The sequence below is a fragment of the Solanum verrucosum genome, unplaced genomic scaffold, assembly GCF_900185275.1.
Source record: "Solanum verrucosum unplaced genomic scaffold, falcon-dt-bn FXZP01000138.1, whole genome shotgun sequence".
Classification (NCBI taxonomy): domain Eukaryota; kingdom Viridiplantae; phylum Streptophyta; class Magnoliopsida; order Solanales; family Solanaceae; genus Solanum; species Solanum verrucosum.
In genome coordinates this window covers 362,130-378,807 of record NW_026020134.1, presented here as the reverse complement: position 1 = coordinate 378,807, position 16,678 = coordinate 362,130, and the positions used below count along the sequence as shown (strand labels likewise).

The 16,678-nt window shown below is 37.1% G+C and overlaps 2 protein-coding genes across 5 annotated transcripts in view; one reads left to right on the top strand and one right to left on the bottom strand.

The window, feature by feature from the left end:
* Nucleotides 1-16,678, bottom strand: part of LOC125827363 (tubulin beta-2 chain) — a 461,890-nt gene that overhangs the window by 155,810 nt on the left and 289,402 nt on the right. The gene's annotated exons all lie outside the window — the stretch shown is intronic.
* LOC125827425 (mediator of RNA polymerase II transcription subunit 23) overlaps nucleotides 1,796-16,678 on the top strand; it is a 73,481-nt gene continuing 58,598 nt past the window's right edge. Inside the window, 7 exon segments of the mRNA XM_049506738.1 lie at nucleotides 1,796-1,987; nucleotides 2,065-2,108; nucleotides 2,500-2,599; nucleotides 2,694-3,674; nucleotides 8,559-8,793; nucleotides 10,093-10,310; nucleotides 10,825-11,032. Of these exon segments, the coding sequence (XP_049362695.1) occupies nucleotides 1,847-1,987; nucleotides 2,065-2,108; nucleotides 2,500-2,599; nucleotides 2,694-3,674; nucleotides 8,559-8,793; nucleotides 10,093-10,310; nucleotides 10,825-11,032 (1,927 nt within the window). The 5' untranslated portion in view covers nucleotides 1,796-1,846.

Genomic DNA, 16,678 nt, shown 5'->3' with positions numbered 1-16,678 from the left:
AAATTCATTATATGAGGTCAAAGAATTCTTTAGAAATTTAAGGGTCTAACCTAGTATTTTCCAGCCATTCTGATTGCTATTTACTTTTTCTTGTGTTTGTGTATCTTTTTATTGCTTGAAAGCTTATGAGCATTTGCATTATAGCAGTAAATTTATAAAATTGTCTTCCTTTATTATGTATGTTGATAATTAAGGTTCCTTGTTCAAGAATCTCGTGGTTCTTCCGTTCCAATATTATTATGCTCTTTTGTTTTCGTTATATTGATTAAAAGAAGTTCATGTGTGCTATGAAAGAGTATGAGATTACGGGTGTGTTTGGTATTGAAAAAAATATTTTTCGAAAAATGTTTTCCAATTTTCTCATGTTTGGTTGGGTTAAATGTTTTCCAAATCAACTCATTTTTCCTCAAATTTAAGAAAAATGACTTCCCTTCAAAACTTAAGGAAAACATTTTCCAAAACTCTCTTCCAACTTCAAATTACAATTATTTTTTTGTTGAAAGAATCAATTTATTTTGTCCCTACCCTCAAACCAACCCCCCCCCCCCCCCTCCAAACCACCACCACCACCACCACCCCAAAAATAATAATAATTTTAAAGCTTGTTTTTAAATTCAATTTTTTGACCCCACCCTCACCCCTACCCCCACCCCCTACCACCACCCACTCCCAAAAAAATATTAAAAGTTGTTTTTAAAAGATATTTCTAATTTCAATTTTTTATTTTTTTACCCGCCACCCCCTACCCTCGCTCCCCATCAGCCCCCCCTTCAAAAAGAAAAAATAATTTAAGTTTGTTTTTTTAAAAATATTTTCAACTTCAAAATTTTATTTTTTCACCCCTACATTCGACCCCCCTCCCAAAAAAATAATAATTTAAGTTTGTTTTTCAAAAATATTTTCAACTTCAAAATATCATTTTTTTCACCCCTACCCTCGATCCCTCCGCCACTCACCCCCTATCACCCCTCCCCCCCCCCCCCCCCCCCCCCCCCCATTTTTTTTTTAAGTTTATTTTTAAAAAATATTTTCAACTTCAAACTTTCATTTTTTCACCCCTACCCTCGACCCCCCCACCCACCCCCTACCAGCCCCCCCTCAAAAAAACAATAATTTAAGTTTGTTTTTAAAAAATATTTTCATCTTCAAAATTTCAATTTTTCACCCCTACCCTCGACCCCCCACCCCCCTACCAGCCCCACCCCCCAAAAAAAATTTAAGTTTGTTTTTAAAAAATATTTTAACTTCAAAATTTCAATTTTTCACCCCTACCCTCGAGCCCCCACCCCCTTAAAAAAAAGTTAAGTTTGTTTTTAAAAAATAATTTCAATTTCAAAAATTATTTTCTATTCTAGTAAAAATAAAAGATATTTTTCTCAAAAACATTTTTCATTCATAAATCAAACACTAAAAATCTTTTTCGAATTTTTTTTTCTACTCACCAACCAAACATGAAAAAATAAGTCAAAAATTACTTGCTGGAAAACATTTTCTAGGAAAACATTTTCCTTCGTACCAAACACACCCTACATGTTTCTTCCAGGTTAAAAATACACATTTGTGGAGAAAAAAAAAAAAACTAGTTTCATAGTTGGTTCATTGATTGTTTATGCATTTATGATTGAAATCTAAAAATTAGTAGTATATATTTGCAGTCCAATCATATATTGAGGCCAGTGAGCACAGAGTCGTCGAGGAGATTCCTTGGTTTTCGGTTGCTCTACTTTGCTCGAGGTCTTTTTTATTTACAGTTGTACCGCTAGCTACTTTATGATAATTTTTCTCTTTAATTTTGGACTGTCCTAGTCTCGTCTAGTCTAAATCGGAAGGGGAAGAGAAGAAAAGTATGCTGCGAGTTCCCGTTTCCACTCCAAGCAGTGGAGAAATGGAGCATAACAACACACACCAGTTGAGGTCTCGGTCTCACCACCAGTTTCATCCCTCTCGACCTGCCATCCTTGATCTCTTCAATTTATACTTAGGACTGGTAATCAATTTTAATTTCAAACCCCCTTCTTCTGTAAATATTATTTTCTTCTTCAATTTTTTTTTTCTTCTTGGCAGAAAAATTCTGGACAAAAATCAGATGATTCTATCAGAGAACCACCGTAAGTCTACTCTTTTCGTTTGAAATAACCTCTTCTTTTATTAATGTTAAACTTAACTTACTGAACGTCATTAATATCTTTTCTAATTCTAAAAAGTATCTGTTATACTTTATTATCATTTTCAATACTCTTATTTAAACATGTATCAGCAATTGATTTCAACACATAATTCTTATCAGCTATTTACATTCAGTTAATCCGAACGGCTCTATAGCCTTGCGAAGTTATGTTTTATTCCACTCGGTAACAAGCGTAATGGGATCTTTACTTAAATGCTTCACTTCTCCTTTCATTTCAAACTTGTGCTTTATGATGCCAAAAGTCTTATGTTTCATTGCACTGACTCAAAGAAAGAAAAAAGAAAGTGTTATGATTCGTTAGAGATATACAGGAACAAGACACAGAAGAGAGTAACTGCTCTTAACAGAGAGCTTCCTCCACGAAATGAGCAATTTCTCTTAGATTTTGGACAGCTGCAGAGCCAGTTTACTGTAAGTTTTTCACTTGGAAATGTTACATCTTTGCTTTCGTTTATCTTCTGTGTAATGACACATGCTTCTTCTTTTGTCTGACATATTATTCCAGGACAAGGAACAGCTAAGTGCAGTGACAGAATCTGTTCTTATTTCTCTCGTTATTCATTGCAGTAGTCACGCACCTCGTGCGGAATTTATTCTATTTGCCATATGCAGTTTGTCTAGTATAGGATTCATAAACTGGGATACTTTCTTGCCTTCTCTTCTTTCCTCTGTTTCATCAACTGAGATATCCGCTAGCCAGGCTAATCTACCATCTGGTGCTGTCTCTTCTGCTAATTTAACATCTGGATTGCTCCCTTCTTCCACAACAGTAGCGAGTACCTCCATTTTTCACTCATCAAATCCTGCATCTCCTTTGCCCACTGTCCATGGTATTGGGTCCCCTCTTCATTCAGCAGCTGAACCCTCATCTTCTGCTGCTTTGTCTCCCATGAAGTCTTCTGATGTTAATGGTACTAGCCAACAGTCTATTGCAAAAGTGAATGTGTTGTCAAAGGATAATGCTACAAGCAGTCTGCGTCAGTTATGTTGCAAAATTATTTTAACTGGTCTAGATTCTAATCTTAAGCCAGTAACACATGCCGAAGTTTTCCACCATATGTTGAATTGGTTGATTAATTGGGACCAAAAGTTACATGGTGTTGATGAATTAGACAGTATGAAATATTGGAAACCAGATAAGGCCCTAATTAAGTGGCTACATAGTTGTTTAGATGTTATTTGGTTGCTGGTTGAGAATGACAAATGCCGCATACCGTTTTATGAACTTCTCCGGAGTGGGTTGCAGTTTTTAGAAAATATACCAGATGATGAAGCTCTGTTCACTCTTATTTTGGAGATCCATCGGAGGCGAGATATGATGGCTATGCATATGCAAATGTTGGATCAGCACCTTCACTGCCCTACATTTGGGACCCCTCGACTTCTTCCTCAAGCCACTGCAAATTCGTCTGGTGAAGCAGTTGCTAACATAAGATATTCACCAATTACATATCCTAGTGTGCTTGGGGAACCATTGCATGGAGAGGTATGTATATGTGATATTATTAGAACCATGTTAAAATATCATGTGCAAGCATACTGATAAAATGTGTAAATAGGAACTGTTTGCTTGAGAAAAAAGGAGCAGGTGAAACTGAAAGAACATTTTAGCATCAAATTTTGGCAGTCCTCTTGGTCGCCTTGACATCAACAATAATATATGTTCTATCTATGATACAAATTCAAGTACAACTATGCTTTGTGCCCCACTTTAGTCTAGGAAGAATAATGCCTGTTAGTCTAGGAAGAATAATGCCCATTTTGGTCTTGTATGATACTTATCCAAAAAAAAAGAAAGATCTAGAATATCATTGCCGTGCTTTATTGCTGAAGCTTATTAAAAACACTGACTTAATACATTTACCAATGCCAAAGTTTGGTTAAATTAGTCATGGACCTGTTACTTATCGAAAATAAAAAGATAAAAAATAAAGGAACTGTTGTGGAGGAATGCAGAAGCGTGGTAAATTTAATAGCTTTTCAATCAATTACTATCGATTTTAATGGCTATTGCCAGTAAGAGTTGGGCAGTTTGGAATATTATGATATGAATTCTAGTGATTAGTAGTATGTTAAGGAATTTTTTGCTAGTGTTACTAAATCTAGAAAATGTTACAGGGTTCTGATTCTAAATTGTATTTGTGTTGTTGCTCATAACACATAGACAATTATAGTATTCCGGTGGTTTTGCATAAACCAATGGACTGGGGCAGCTATTACTTTAAGTTTGATTTTTCGCTTGTGATGTTTAGACGATTTGCTTACAATTTTTAAATCTCGAGGTCAAAGGGCTCTGATGTCCTAAAATTGAATGTATGTTGTGTAAAGGGATAGTCTTGGTTTTGATTGTGGGATTTTGGATTATAGAAATGACTTTGATGGTAGTTTGTGGAGGTTGGACTTGGGCTGGAGTATCTGATCTGTTCTATGGTGATTAAAGACTATGTCTAATGCCTTTTTTTATGTGGTTGGCTATGGGTGAGATAAATTCTTCCTCATGCTCTGGCCATTTCTGATTCTTTAGTTGATTGGGTAGAGTCTTCCTTATCTAGTTCTCTTTAGTTGATTGGGTGGAGTCTTTCGTTTCCTAGTCCAGTGGTTCTCTTTAGGACTTCCTGTGATTATTTCCTTGAATTTATTTAATCTGAACCTTACCATCTAGGTCATACTCCTATTCAACCTGATAAATGGTGGCCCTGAGCAAACAGAGACGATCTAATCATCCTATCTTCAGCTCATGGATGCCTTAATTTATGTTCCCATGTTTTTGATAATTTTTTTCACGAACTTTGACACCAGCTTCAAGTTTTTAAGTGTTTTTTGGGATGAAACTTAACATGACCAATTTTTTTCGTTTAATCGGTAAAATAAGAAGTGTAGCTGATGTAAAATAAGCAGCATGAAGAGAATGTTGTTACAGGTTACATCTAAAAAAAAGAGTAAGGACTTTACAAAAATTGTAGTGAACTAACATAGCATCCGTCTCTAACACATGCCGATCCCATATTGCATGAAAAACTATGCAAGGATATACAATTGAGTTTTAGTTTAACTACCATCTTTCTTGTCTTCCCTAACTCAACCTCAAAAGCTACCTCATGAGTGGAGGTTTGTCCAAGTCCATATAAGGAGATCAAATTCCCATCCCTCTACCGATGTCAGACTTCTTAACAAAAACAATCACATTTCTTTCCTTCAAGAATCAAGTGACCCGACCAAAAAGCTGACGCGATTGAATTACATGTTTTCGAAGAGGACTTGGTAAAACCTATCTTTTGCCAAGCTAGGAGAAAATCTCCTGGCATGCACCACTGAATGTTCAAGAAATTAAAGAAGCTCCAGATGTTGGAAGAGAACCTGCAATTGAGGAATAAATGATTTATATCTTCTTCCTCATTCTTGCAAAGAGAGCATCAGTTGCATAATGAAAGACCTCTCTTTTATAGATTATGCAGTGTGAGGCACTTGCCGTGAACTACGAGCCAGAAGCAGCGTTTAACCTTGTACGGGGCATAGCTCTTCCAGATTGTTTTCCAAGGTCAAGGATCCAAGCCTCGGGATGGGTATTTGTTATATTTATGTAGATGGAGCTATTCAGTATAGATTGTATAGTTGCTTGTAGTATTCATGGCCTCCCAATTGCCATCTCAATAACTCTTAAGGAGATTCCTTTTACGGTAGCTGTTGATACTTGTTGAAATTTGAGAAGCTTCTAGTTGATTACAAAGTATTTTCTCTATTGATTCAGTCTTTTTTACTCTGTTACTGCTATCTACTATGTAACCTTGTTTCACATACCTAGTGGTATACTTTCCTGGCCAATTAATAGTTCTATGGATGGTCCTTGTTTTGGTACCTTTGGGCTTATTGTTGCGCGTATCTGGAAGTGTTTAGATGATAAGTTTTTTTCAATTGAGGGGCCTTATTTTGTTAGTTGCTTTTGTTTGTCCATCTTAAGTTATCTGCTATTTATCCTTGTTAGAGTTTAGAAGAGCTGCTGGCATCACATGAGGGGGGATTTTTTCTTTTGCAAGGCATGAGTGATTTTGGGGTGGGGTGGGGGTGGGGGTGGGGTAGGGGGAATGGGCGACTTGTGTTGAACTTAGACGGGCTAAATGGGTTGTATGCAGGATCGGATCTAGGAGGGGGTGAGGGTGTTCAGCCGAATCCCTTTGGCATAAAGTTATACGGTACATATAAGGTCTTTTTAAAATTTTTAGTGTAGATATATAGATTTTGAATCTCCTAAACACAAGACTAGAGGTTGACTTAGTGGTTTAGTGTGTTCAAAATTCACCTTGATGTTCCAAGTTCAAATTCTAGGCACTATATTTTTTTTGAACCCCCTCAGTGAAATCCTGGACCCGCATGAAAATGTAATGGCGGTGGACCAATATTTAAGCCATACAAAACAACTTTTATGATAAAATTTGGGAACCAATGGCGACCTCTACCAGTTAATTTGCATACACATGAATCAATGTTGAGCATCTCCACATGTCAATTTGGGTGCTTTTTAATGTAGAATTTACAGCAGGTATCCACTTTTATAGGTGCTATTTAAAAACTAGCCAATCTTTTCAAAATATTAAATTTTAGCACAATCAAGCCAAACCAGTGTTGCTTCTCCTTCTTCTTAGCACAATCTGCCATATCATAAGATGGTCTAAGCTCTCATTTGTTTTCACTTAATGCATGTCTGAATCTGAATCATTCAGATTTTGTCTTTACTAGGTCTGGATTTTTCGGATCTAAATCATTAAGTATTTTTGTTTTTTTTTACAACCATTTATAGTCTGAGCAGATATGAATTATTAAGACCTATAACAAAGTCTTCATATCATTAAGATGCTATTCATTCAAGGATTTCTGCAAAGTTGACATTTCACTACTCCATCCTCTTTTACCTAACAACCACCGCTGCCATTCACCATAATCAACTACCATTGATGCCCATAATTATCAACTACCACCACCCATCATCCACCAACCACAGCCATCATCATCATCCAAAACCACCAGCAACATCAACCAACACAACGCCACTACCATTGGCCATTGTTTGTAATCATCACCACCAACCACAATTACCACAACTTTTTATTTTTTTGGCTTAAAAAGTCATTTAAATTTGACTTAAAAGCTACTTTTTTTAAGCCAATCCAAACGGGCTCTAATCTTAATATTCGATGTATATTTAGATTTAGGCATTTTAATATTAATAAAAATAAATAGGGACTGAATAAGCTTGTAATGAAAGGAGACCAATAATTATGTTTTAAAAAATAATAAAAGCAAATAAATGTGAAAAGACTAATGCAAAAGCTCGTGTAGTAAACAGCTTTTCTTAATCTGAGAGTTCTATAGTGCACAAAAAAATTGATTTATTAACGCAATTGCACAATAATCAACTTTGCACCATAATCAACATTGAAGAAGACTTTGCACCATAATCGTGTATACGCGCACTTATTGGGTTCTCGTTAAATTATTTATACATATTTAGTAGACTTTTAATACAAATATAGGGTTTAGGCCAAAGCTACTGGATTTTGCCAATGAGTAACCAGAACTATAGCTCTACCCCGGCTGCCATTGGTGCATGGGTCAGGTTGCGCACATTTTGACTAGTCCATCAGGAACCTGCTACTTCCTAGAAGCACATGTACCGGTCAACTTTTCCTACATGCTTAGGCATATTGGAATAAATCTCTTAGTGTGTTGGTCTCTATTGGGTGTGGTTTTGGAGTCAGATTATTTGTAGCTTAAGGTAATAAGGAGATAGTATAGGCTGCCTCCAAATAGACTGTATGCTATAGTTATTGTCACCCATTCAAGTCCTTGCAAAGTGACGTGTATTCATCATTATCTTTAGGATGGGGGTTGTAGGTGTTACCCAGAAATCCAGTTACTACTCGTTATTTACTGAGCAGAGCCTTATTGTTCATATTTGAGGCACATTCATGGATGCTGAGCTGCTTATCTCAGTTCAGAAGTGCTGCACACGAGGTGTTTGACCAAGAGATGAAGTATGTAACTTGGGCTCAAAGGCAGGTTCAATCTGCATAAAATTATTATAGGCTATAGCTAATGATGTTCTTATATAAAAAAGGCTATAGCATATGATACCCATATCAGTCTTCTCTATTTCCTTCTGCTAATGTATAGATGTTTATGGGACAGACAGTATACAGGCCAGAACTTTATTTATCTTACATGGACCAGTTGAGAACTTTATTTATCTTACATGAACCAGTTATATCTTGTAGACATTCTCATACTTGTGCAAAAGCTGATCTATAATACCTTTTTTTTATAGTTAAAAAATATTTTTGTTGTTTAAATGTACTTGCATTTATTTGGAAAATAGGATCTTGCAGCTTCCATTCAAGAAGGAAGCCTGGATTGGGAGAGAGCTTTGCGTTGTTTAAAGCATGCACTTCGGAACACTCCATCACCAGACTGGTGGAGACGTGTGCTTCTCGTGGCTCCCTGTCACAGGGTTCATGCCCAGGCTCCAACTCCGGGTGCTGTGTTTACATCGGAAATGGTTTGCGAGGCAGTTATTGAAAGAATTGTTGAATTATTGAAGTTGACTAATTCAGGCAATATTCTCAGACTTCAAACTCTGCTTGAGATTGTGTTACGAGTTGCCAATTTGTACATTTCTCAGTTTTCCCCTTTTCTTTCTTATAATGTTATTATTAATATTAGTAGTCGGGTACAGTATCTCCGGCACAGTGCTTTGGCTATGAGACTGAAATTCAATCTTCACTGCCGCGTGAATAATCTGATAGAAAATAAAAAAAATAATGTTTTCTCAGATGGGCATGGCATAAAGGAAAATGCCGATGCTGAGGAAGATGATGTGTTATTATGGCAGGAGGACAGCAAAGGTGACTTCTCAGTCAAGTTTGCTTACAAGGCCCTCAACAGGACAGGGGGACAGGAGAAAGATTGGCCATGGAAGATGATATGGAAGCCAAAGGTGCCTTACAAAGTGAACTGCTTTACTTGGCTCTTGGCAAAAGAAGCTGTCCTAACACATGAGAACCTGAACAAGAGAGGTTATCAGTTGGCCTCTAGGTGTTATCTATGTGGGGAGCAAGCTGAGACAGTCAACCATCTCTTCTTACATTGTAAATGGACAAAACAGCTATGGAGAATGTTCACTAGCCTGAAGGAGATCACGTGGGTGAAACCAGGATGTATTAGATGAGTACTTGGTAGCTGGAACAGGGATGGAAATGTTACAAAGGAGGAGAGATGGAAGATTGTCCCAACATGCATTTGGTGGTCAATCTAGAAAGAGAGAAACAATAGGAGCTTTGAAAATGTACAAAACAGTCTTTAGGATGTCAAAATGAAAAGTGTGTAGCTCTATTTTACTTTTGGTGTAAACTTAATTTATTAGCTCAAACAGAAGACATCTTTGATGTTCTAGACTGTTTGTAGGCAACATATATAGTTTTGAGCTTCTGATAGATTGTAATACTTTTGAAGGGAAACTACACTTATGGTTGTAGTATACCTGTGGATGTATAGAGTAAGGTTACCAGTTTTTTTAAAAAAGGAAAATGACGATGCTTTGAAAGAAAAGTAAACAAAGACATGAGTGTTTTTATGAATTATTGTGCTATATGGCCTAAACTTGTCTAGCTTGACAATAAAATGTAATATGGGATGTTTGCGGTGGGTGAGAACCGTGCGCCTGGATGCGTACTTCATTGAGAAAGATTGTGTGCATTCTTGGGTTACATAATATGTTCATTATCACATATTCTACTCACTTAATTAGTATATTGTTGATATTAATGAGTTGCTCTATTTCCTAGTAAGTTGCTCTCCCCCTTTGTGATTGGCTTAGTTTGATAGTTTTAATGTACTCTCCTTACTTTCTGCAGAAATCAGTTGCTGGCAGGAGTGGCTTATATTCTCCGATATATTTTTTTTTCTCATGAAAAGTGGATGCGTTGATTTTGTGGAGTTCGTGGACAAATTAGTATTACGGCTTCAAGAGGGTGATCAACAAATACTTAGGACGAACCATGTTACGTGGCTACTTGCACAAATTATTCGGGTTGAACTAGTGATGAATGCTCTAAATACTGACTCAAGAAAGGTTTTCCATCTTGGATATAACTACTTTTTTACATATAAGGAAGATATAAACTGATTGAACTTTAATACAATCGTTTTGGTAATGACCTTGATGTTTTAGGTGCTGGTTAATTGCATTGCTTTCATATTTATCTGTCTCTGATTTTCAAGAATTACTGGGAAAAGATGGTGGAGGGGAAAGGGGCCTCCACCGTTGGAAGGTTCGAGTCACCGAGGGGCAAGTGGGAAAAGCCACTGTTGGCTCCTTGGAAGGGGTGGGGGGTGGAGGTGGGGGTGGGGGTTGAGGTTTCCTATAATTTTAGAAGAAAATCCCCCATCCAGGTTCTGAACCAAAAATATGTCATTGCAGTTTCGTCTCCATGTTTAAAGCTTTGGTATATCAATCTTCTTGTATAATTTTTGTTTCTTATTTTCTTTTCCTCTTTTTCATGAAGATATAAGTTGTTATTAAATTATGTTTTTGGTGTTATAGCCTATCGTTGTATGTTTTTGTGATTTTCACAATTTGCTGTTAGGTGGAGACGACCAGAAAAATTCTTTCGTTCCATAAAGAGGAGAAAAGCTCTGATCCCAATAATCCTCAAAGTATCCTACTTGATTTCATTAGCAGTTGTCAGAACTTGCGCATTTGGACACTAAATACAGCAACAAGAGAATACCTGAATAACGAGCAGCTACAAAAGGGAAAGCAAATTGATGAATGGTGGAGACAAGTTAACAAAGGTAATCATTTCATTAAACTGCATGGGTGGCTCAACAAATACGTGTTGCCTAAAACAATACTTCAATGAGAAGCTTTAAGGTTTTTGTAGAAAAAAGAGAAGAACACTTGACATATATAATTTCATTTGAAGTCTATTTTTCTAATTTTCTTATGTGCTAAGTTATGAAGAAATAACTTTAATAGGTCTCTTCTAGTAATTCTTTTCCAATTTCTAATATATCTAATCCTCTTAATCTCTCTTGAAACATTCCAAATTTTCTAATTTTGGATTTTTCTTATTTGTTGAGAAGTTATCAAGGGCTTCAGGCTTCTTTTTGGGATTGTATTAAAGTTCAATCCTTCTCTCTCTATCTTTTTTTTTTAAAGTTTTGAGTAAGTTCAATAGTGTTGTTAGACTGGCTTTGTTAGGGGGCAGAGTGTTGGCCAATTAAGAACTCCTATGTACAAAAAATGCAAATGGCAGAAATGAGGATGTTGAAATGGATGTGTGGGCATATTAAGAGCGATATGATTAGGAATGAGGATATTCAAGAGAAAGTGGGAATGACCTTCGTGTGGACTAGATGAGGGAACATAGACAAGGATGGTTTGGGCATTAGAAGAAGGGATGTGTAGATGACCCAATGAGGAGGTGTGAGAGATTGAATATAGTGGGTCGAGGAGAGGCAGAAGTAGGCCGAAGAATTATTGGGGGAGGTGATTAAACAACATATGACACATCTTCAGCTTATCGAAGACATGACCTTAGATAGTAGGGTATGGAGGTTAGTCGGTAGTTAAGAGTTGTCCTATTAATAGCGTATTCATGTATTTGGTTTGGTGGTATATAGAGTATCATGTCGGTTGTAGTATTAGCTTATTCATGTAGTCTTTGGCTTTTGGTATTTGGTATAATCTGTGGTTTATTTAAAAAAAAAAATGGTAATTGTTTCTATTTTTGTAGAATAGTACATAGGTTGTATTGGAAACAATATTTACATAAGGAGCTCTAATAATACTGACCTATCCTATAATGAGTCTAAAACATCAATGTTAGTGAGCGTATCATTAGAGTAAATCTGATTACACCAAAAACAGAGAGTCTATATGCAATTCAGTTTGACTTGTTGCATACTACTCTCCTTGTTATCAAAAACGCTTATGGTTCCTCTCTTTCCATATTGTCCACCAAATAGTGGTAGGGACAATTCTCCAGTTCCCTATGTCTTTTGCTTGTGTCCTTGCTTCTTCCCAGCTATATAGAGCCTCTGAAATTCTCCCAGACATGGACCAGGAGATGTTTTCAAGTCTCAAGAACAAATTTCACAACTGGCCAGTGACTTCGCATTGGATGAAGAAATGATTGACTGTTTTTGCAAGTATCCCACAGAAAAAACATCTAGAGCAAAGTGGAATTCCCCTCTTCATTAAATTCTCCCGTGTCAACTCTGCTTCTTTAGCCAGTAATCACACAAAGCAAGACACCTTGTAGGGGATCTTGGCATTCCATATATGTCTCCAGGGCCATTTGAGTAACTGCAGATTTGATGGTTTAGCTTCCCGTATGCTGCACCTACTTTAAAAATCCCTGTACTATTTCCCAACCACTGCAATCTGTCATGCCCTGTTTCCAGACCACTAAACCGATCAATGCTTCTAAAAAAATCTGTTACTCTTGGAATTTTCCCGTCATTGAGGTGTCTTCTAAATACAAAATTCCACCCTTGAGGAGTCCATAAGTGAGCTATAGTATTTGTTGCTGAAGAACTAAATTGTGGATGTTAGGGAAGGGAGTCTTCATATTTCCTTTTGCGTGACAATCATCCTTCCAGAATCTAGTTTTTATGCCACCTACTACTTTGATCTTGGTGTTTGGTTTGAATTCATTCCAAAGTTCTCTAATGGATTTCCATAAGCTAACACCATAAGCGGTGGTAACCTCCTTTGTCATCCAACTATCACTCTCTTCATATTTTGCCTTTATGACTGAGCCCCACATATTCTTATTATCATTTGAGTACTCCCAAAGCCACTTCATCCTCAAAGCTTTGCTCTGGTTCTTTATGTTCTTGATCCTCAAACCCCTAACTCGCTTTTCATTGATCACAGTTTTCCATTTGACTAAGTGATACCCTTCCCTTTCCTTGTTCCCTTGCCACAAAAATTTCTCCTGATGCTATCCAACCTATTGATGAATCCTGTTAGGAAAAGAAATAATGACTTCATATATGTTGGAAGTGCATCAAGCACACAATTAATCAGTGTTAGTCTTCCCCCTAGGGAAAGGTATTGAGACTTCCACCTTGCTAGCCTTTTCTCTCACTTCTCAGTCACCCCATCCCAAATTTCTATAGACTTGGATTTTGCCCCCAAAGGCATTCCCAAGTATGTGGTTAGGAGGACACCGACTTCACCTTCAAGTATTGACTTCAAAATTTCCATTCTTGGTACTTCATATACGGGATACATAAAGCTTTTCCTCCAGTTGACATGTAGCCCAGACATACCTTCAAAAATAACTAGAATCAGTCTCAGTATGTTAAGGTGGTCTTCCTCAGCATCATAAAATGTTAAGGGTGTCATCTGCATATTGTAGATGAGTGATCTTTAGACTTTCCCTTCTAGCTCTAGCAACTTCAAAACCTCTCAGCCACCCTTCACGACTTGCATTCTTGATCATATTGTTGAGTCCCTCCATGACTAGTATGAAAAGGAAGGGTGATAGGGGATCACCCTGCCTTAGATCTCTCTGTGACCTAGAATATCCTGTTGGAGAGCCGTTTAATATTAAGAAGTTCACAGAACATATGCAAAATTTAACCCACAGTTTCCATTTGTGACCAAAACCCATCTTCTCTAGCATACCCGTAAGAAAGTCCCAATTGAAATGGTCATATATTTCTCAATGTCTAATTTGCATAGAATTCTTGGTTTTTTCGTGACCAACCTGGAATCTTCATTAGCTATGAGGACCGCATCCATTATCTGTCTCCCTTTAATAAAAGCCAATTGTTGTGAATCAACAAGCTTGGACATCTCTTTTTTCAGCCTTTCAGTAAGCACTTTGAGAAGATCTTATACGTACTGCCTATCAAGCTAATAGGTCTAAAGTCCTTCAATTCTTTTGCACCTTTCTTCTTTGGGATTAGGGCTATGAATGTAGAATTCAGCTTCTTTCAAACCTCCCTTGTTAATGGAAGTCCTGAAAAGTCTTCATTATGTCACCTATCACCCCCTCTTAGCATTTGATGTAAAACCTCATAGTAAAGCCATATGGTCCTGGTGCTTTATTAGTTGCACACTGCTTTAAACACCTTAGAACTTTTTCGTCATTAAAGCTTCTTTCAAGATCCTCCGTTTCCTCCTCTATCAACCTTGGGCAGTTCAAAACATTGTTGGCAGGTCTCCACTGCACCTCCTCTGTATAGAGTTTCTGATAGAACTCCACTATTTCCCCTTGGATTCTTTTTGGTTCTTGGACAATGTTCCCCTGGACTAGCAGTTGGTCTATGTTGTTGTACCTCTTGTGTGCATTAGCTATCTTATGGAAGAACTTGATGTTCTTATCCCCTTCCTTTAACCAAATTGTCTTGATCTTTGCCTCTAGTAGATCTCCTCATTTTTTGTATCAAATCCTCCAAGTTCAGAAGTAAACTTGCCTTTTCCATTGCCTCATCGTCTTTTAGATCTCTATCAGTAGCAATGTTTTCCATAGCACCCAACTTTTCACGTAAAGATTTCTTCTGTTGGCCAAGATTTCCTTGCTCACTTCTGCTCCACTCCTTCAATTTGTGTTTCAAGGCTTTTAATTTGGATGCAAGGATGTAATCTGGTCTCCTAGTATAATCAAAAGACTTCCACCATATCCTTACTCTGTCAATGAAACCTTCCGTTCCTAACCACCAATTCTCAAACTTAAAATAACTCTTGCTCTTCTTCTAAGAACCACCTTGGAGTATGATTGGGGAGTGGTCGGACTATATTCTCTACATAGTGTATTGTTTCAAGTTGCTAAAAGCATCATCCCCTTCTTGAGGTACCAGGTCCAGGACCTATCAATTCTTGAAGCTATCAGGTGGTTATCCCCTTTGAACCCGGTGAACTTTGCATTTCCAGTTGAAGATCAACTAGGTTTAGGTCCTTGATCAAATTAGAGAACTCCCTCATCCCTATTGTTCTCCTGATACAGTTCCTCTTTTCTGAAACATATCTAGCCTCGTTAAAATCACCACAAATTGCGCACTTCTATTAAACCACTAATAGAGCCAATTTCTTCCCAAACCAGTCTTCTTTCCACGTAGCAATTTGGAGCATATACTCTTGTAATGTGACATGAGAAATCCTGTAATTGTGATTCAAACTTCCAAGTTACAGGTTAGGGTATATGTCATGTCCCTATCTCTAAAACTTCCATTTTCCACATTCTACTATCCCAAAGCATCATTATCTGCCTTCTTGTCCCATTAGCTTCCAAACATGCCATTTTGATCCATGTATCACCCCAAATCTGCATTACTAGCCCAGTAAGATCCCCCTCTAGTTTGGTTTCTTGAAGACAAATAATGTCGGCTTTCCAATCCCCCATAATGTTCTTGACAACCCTCCGTTTGTCCCTACTATTCAAACCCCTTAGTTCCATGAGACAAGTTTTTTTTATCTTTTTATTTTTTTATTTTTTTATTTTTTTTGAGACAAGTTTAAATTGCATCAAGAAATATTTAGGAAGTTTCTCCCCGTATCTCTACACCCCCCACTTTGGAACTTCACATCAAAAGCTACTAAACTTTTCAATTCGTTAGAGCCTTTGAACCTTGTCTTCTTGCATACTGCTACAACTTCTTGGTGTCTGCCCCTGTCAACCTGTAGTAACGGTTGCAAATTCTGTTTCACCCAAGCAGAAACTTCTTTCTCTTTTTCTGTGATTAAAAGTTGCTGTTGCGTGCATAGTAGCTCTGCTTCTTGGACTTCACATTCTTCAATAGAGGTTGATGTTCTTTGGTCTTCAATATTGCATACCTCTTTTTCCTCCCTCCCAATCATCACCTCCCCAATTGGAACTTGTGCCTCTGATTCTCCCATATTTAGCATAGCCACGTCACCCAAAATACCACTTGAATCAGCTGTTATCTCCTTCTTAGTATTCTTTTCTGCTCCTTGCATTGTCTTTGGGCAGAACTGTGTTTCTTTATCTTGAAGAATCCAATTTTCTACTGAATTGGGCTGGGTGGAATTGGATATGCTATTAAAAATAAATGAATCTGTGGTTTATTATGTTTAGGTGATCACACCTTCTTGTTGTTACAGATCCTTGCATATATGTGCTCCACATTGCTTTGCTGTTAGTTGTCATGTTTTTCCCCACTACCATTTGTTAGAATAAAAATATACAATCCTATTAGAATAGGAATAGGTTTACACAATCCTATTAGAATAGGAATAGGTTTATACAATCCTATTTAGAATAGGAATAGGAATACAAATAGGAACAGGAATAGTAAATAGTATCCTACTTAGTAAAGGATTGTATTCTAGTGTCTATAAATAGGTTCTCAATGTAATAATGTAGACAACAACAACAATTCATAATATTCTTCTCCTATATTTCTCACATGGTATCAGAGCTTCTACGATCTTGGTAAACAATCAAAGAGCTTCCACTGCCGACG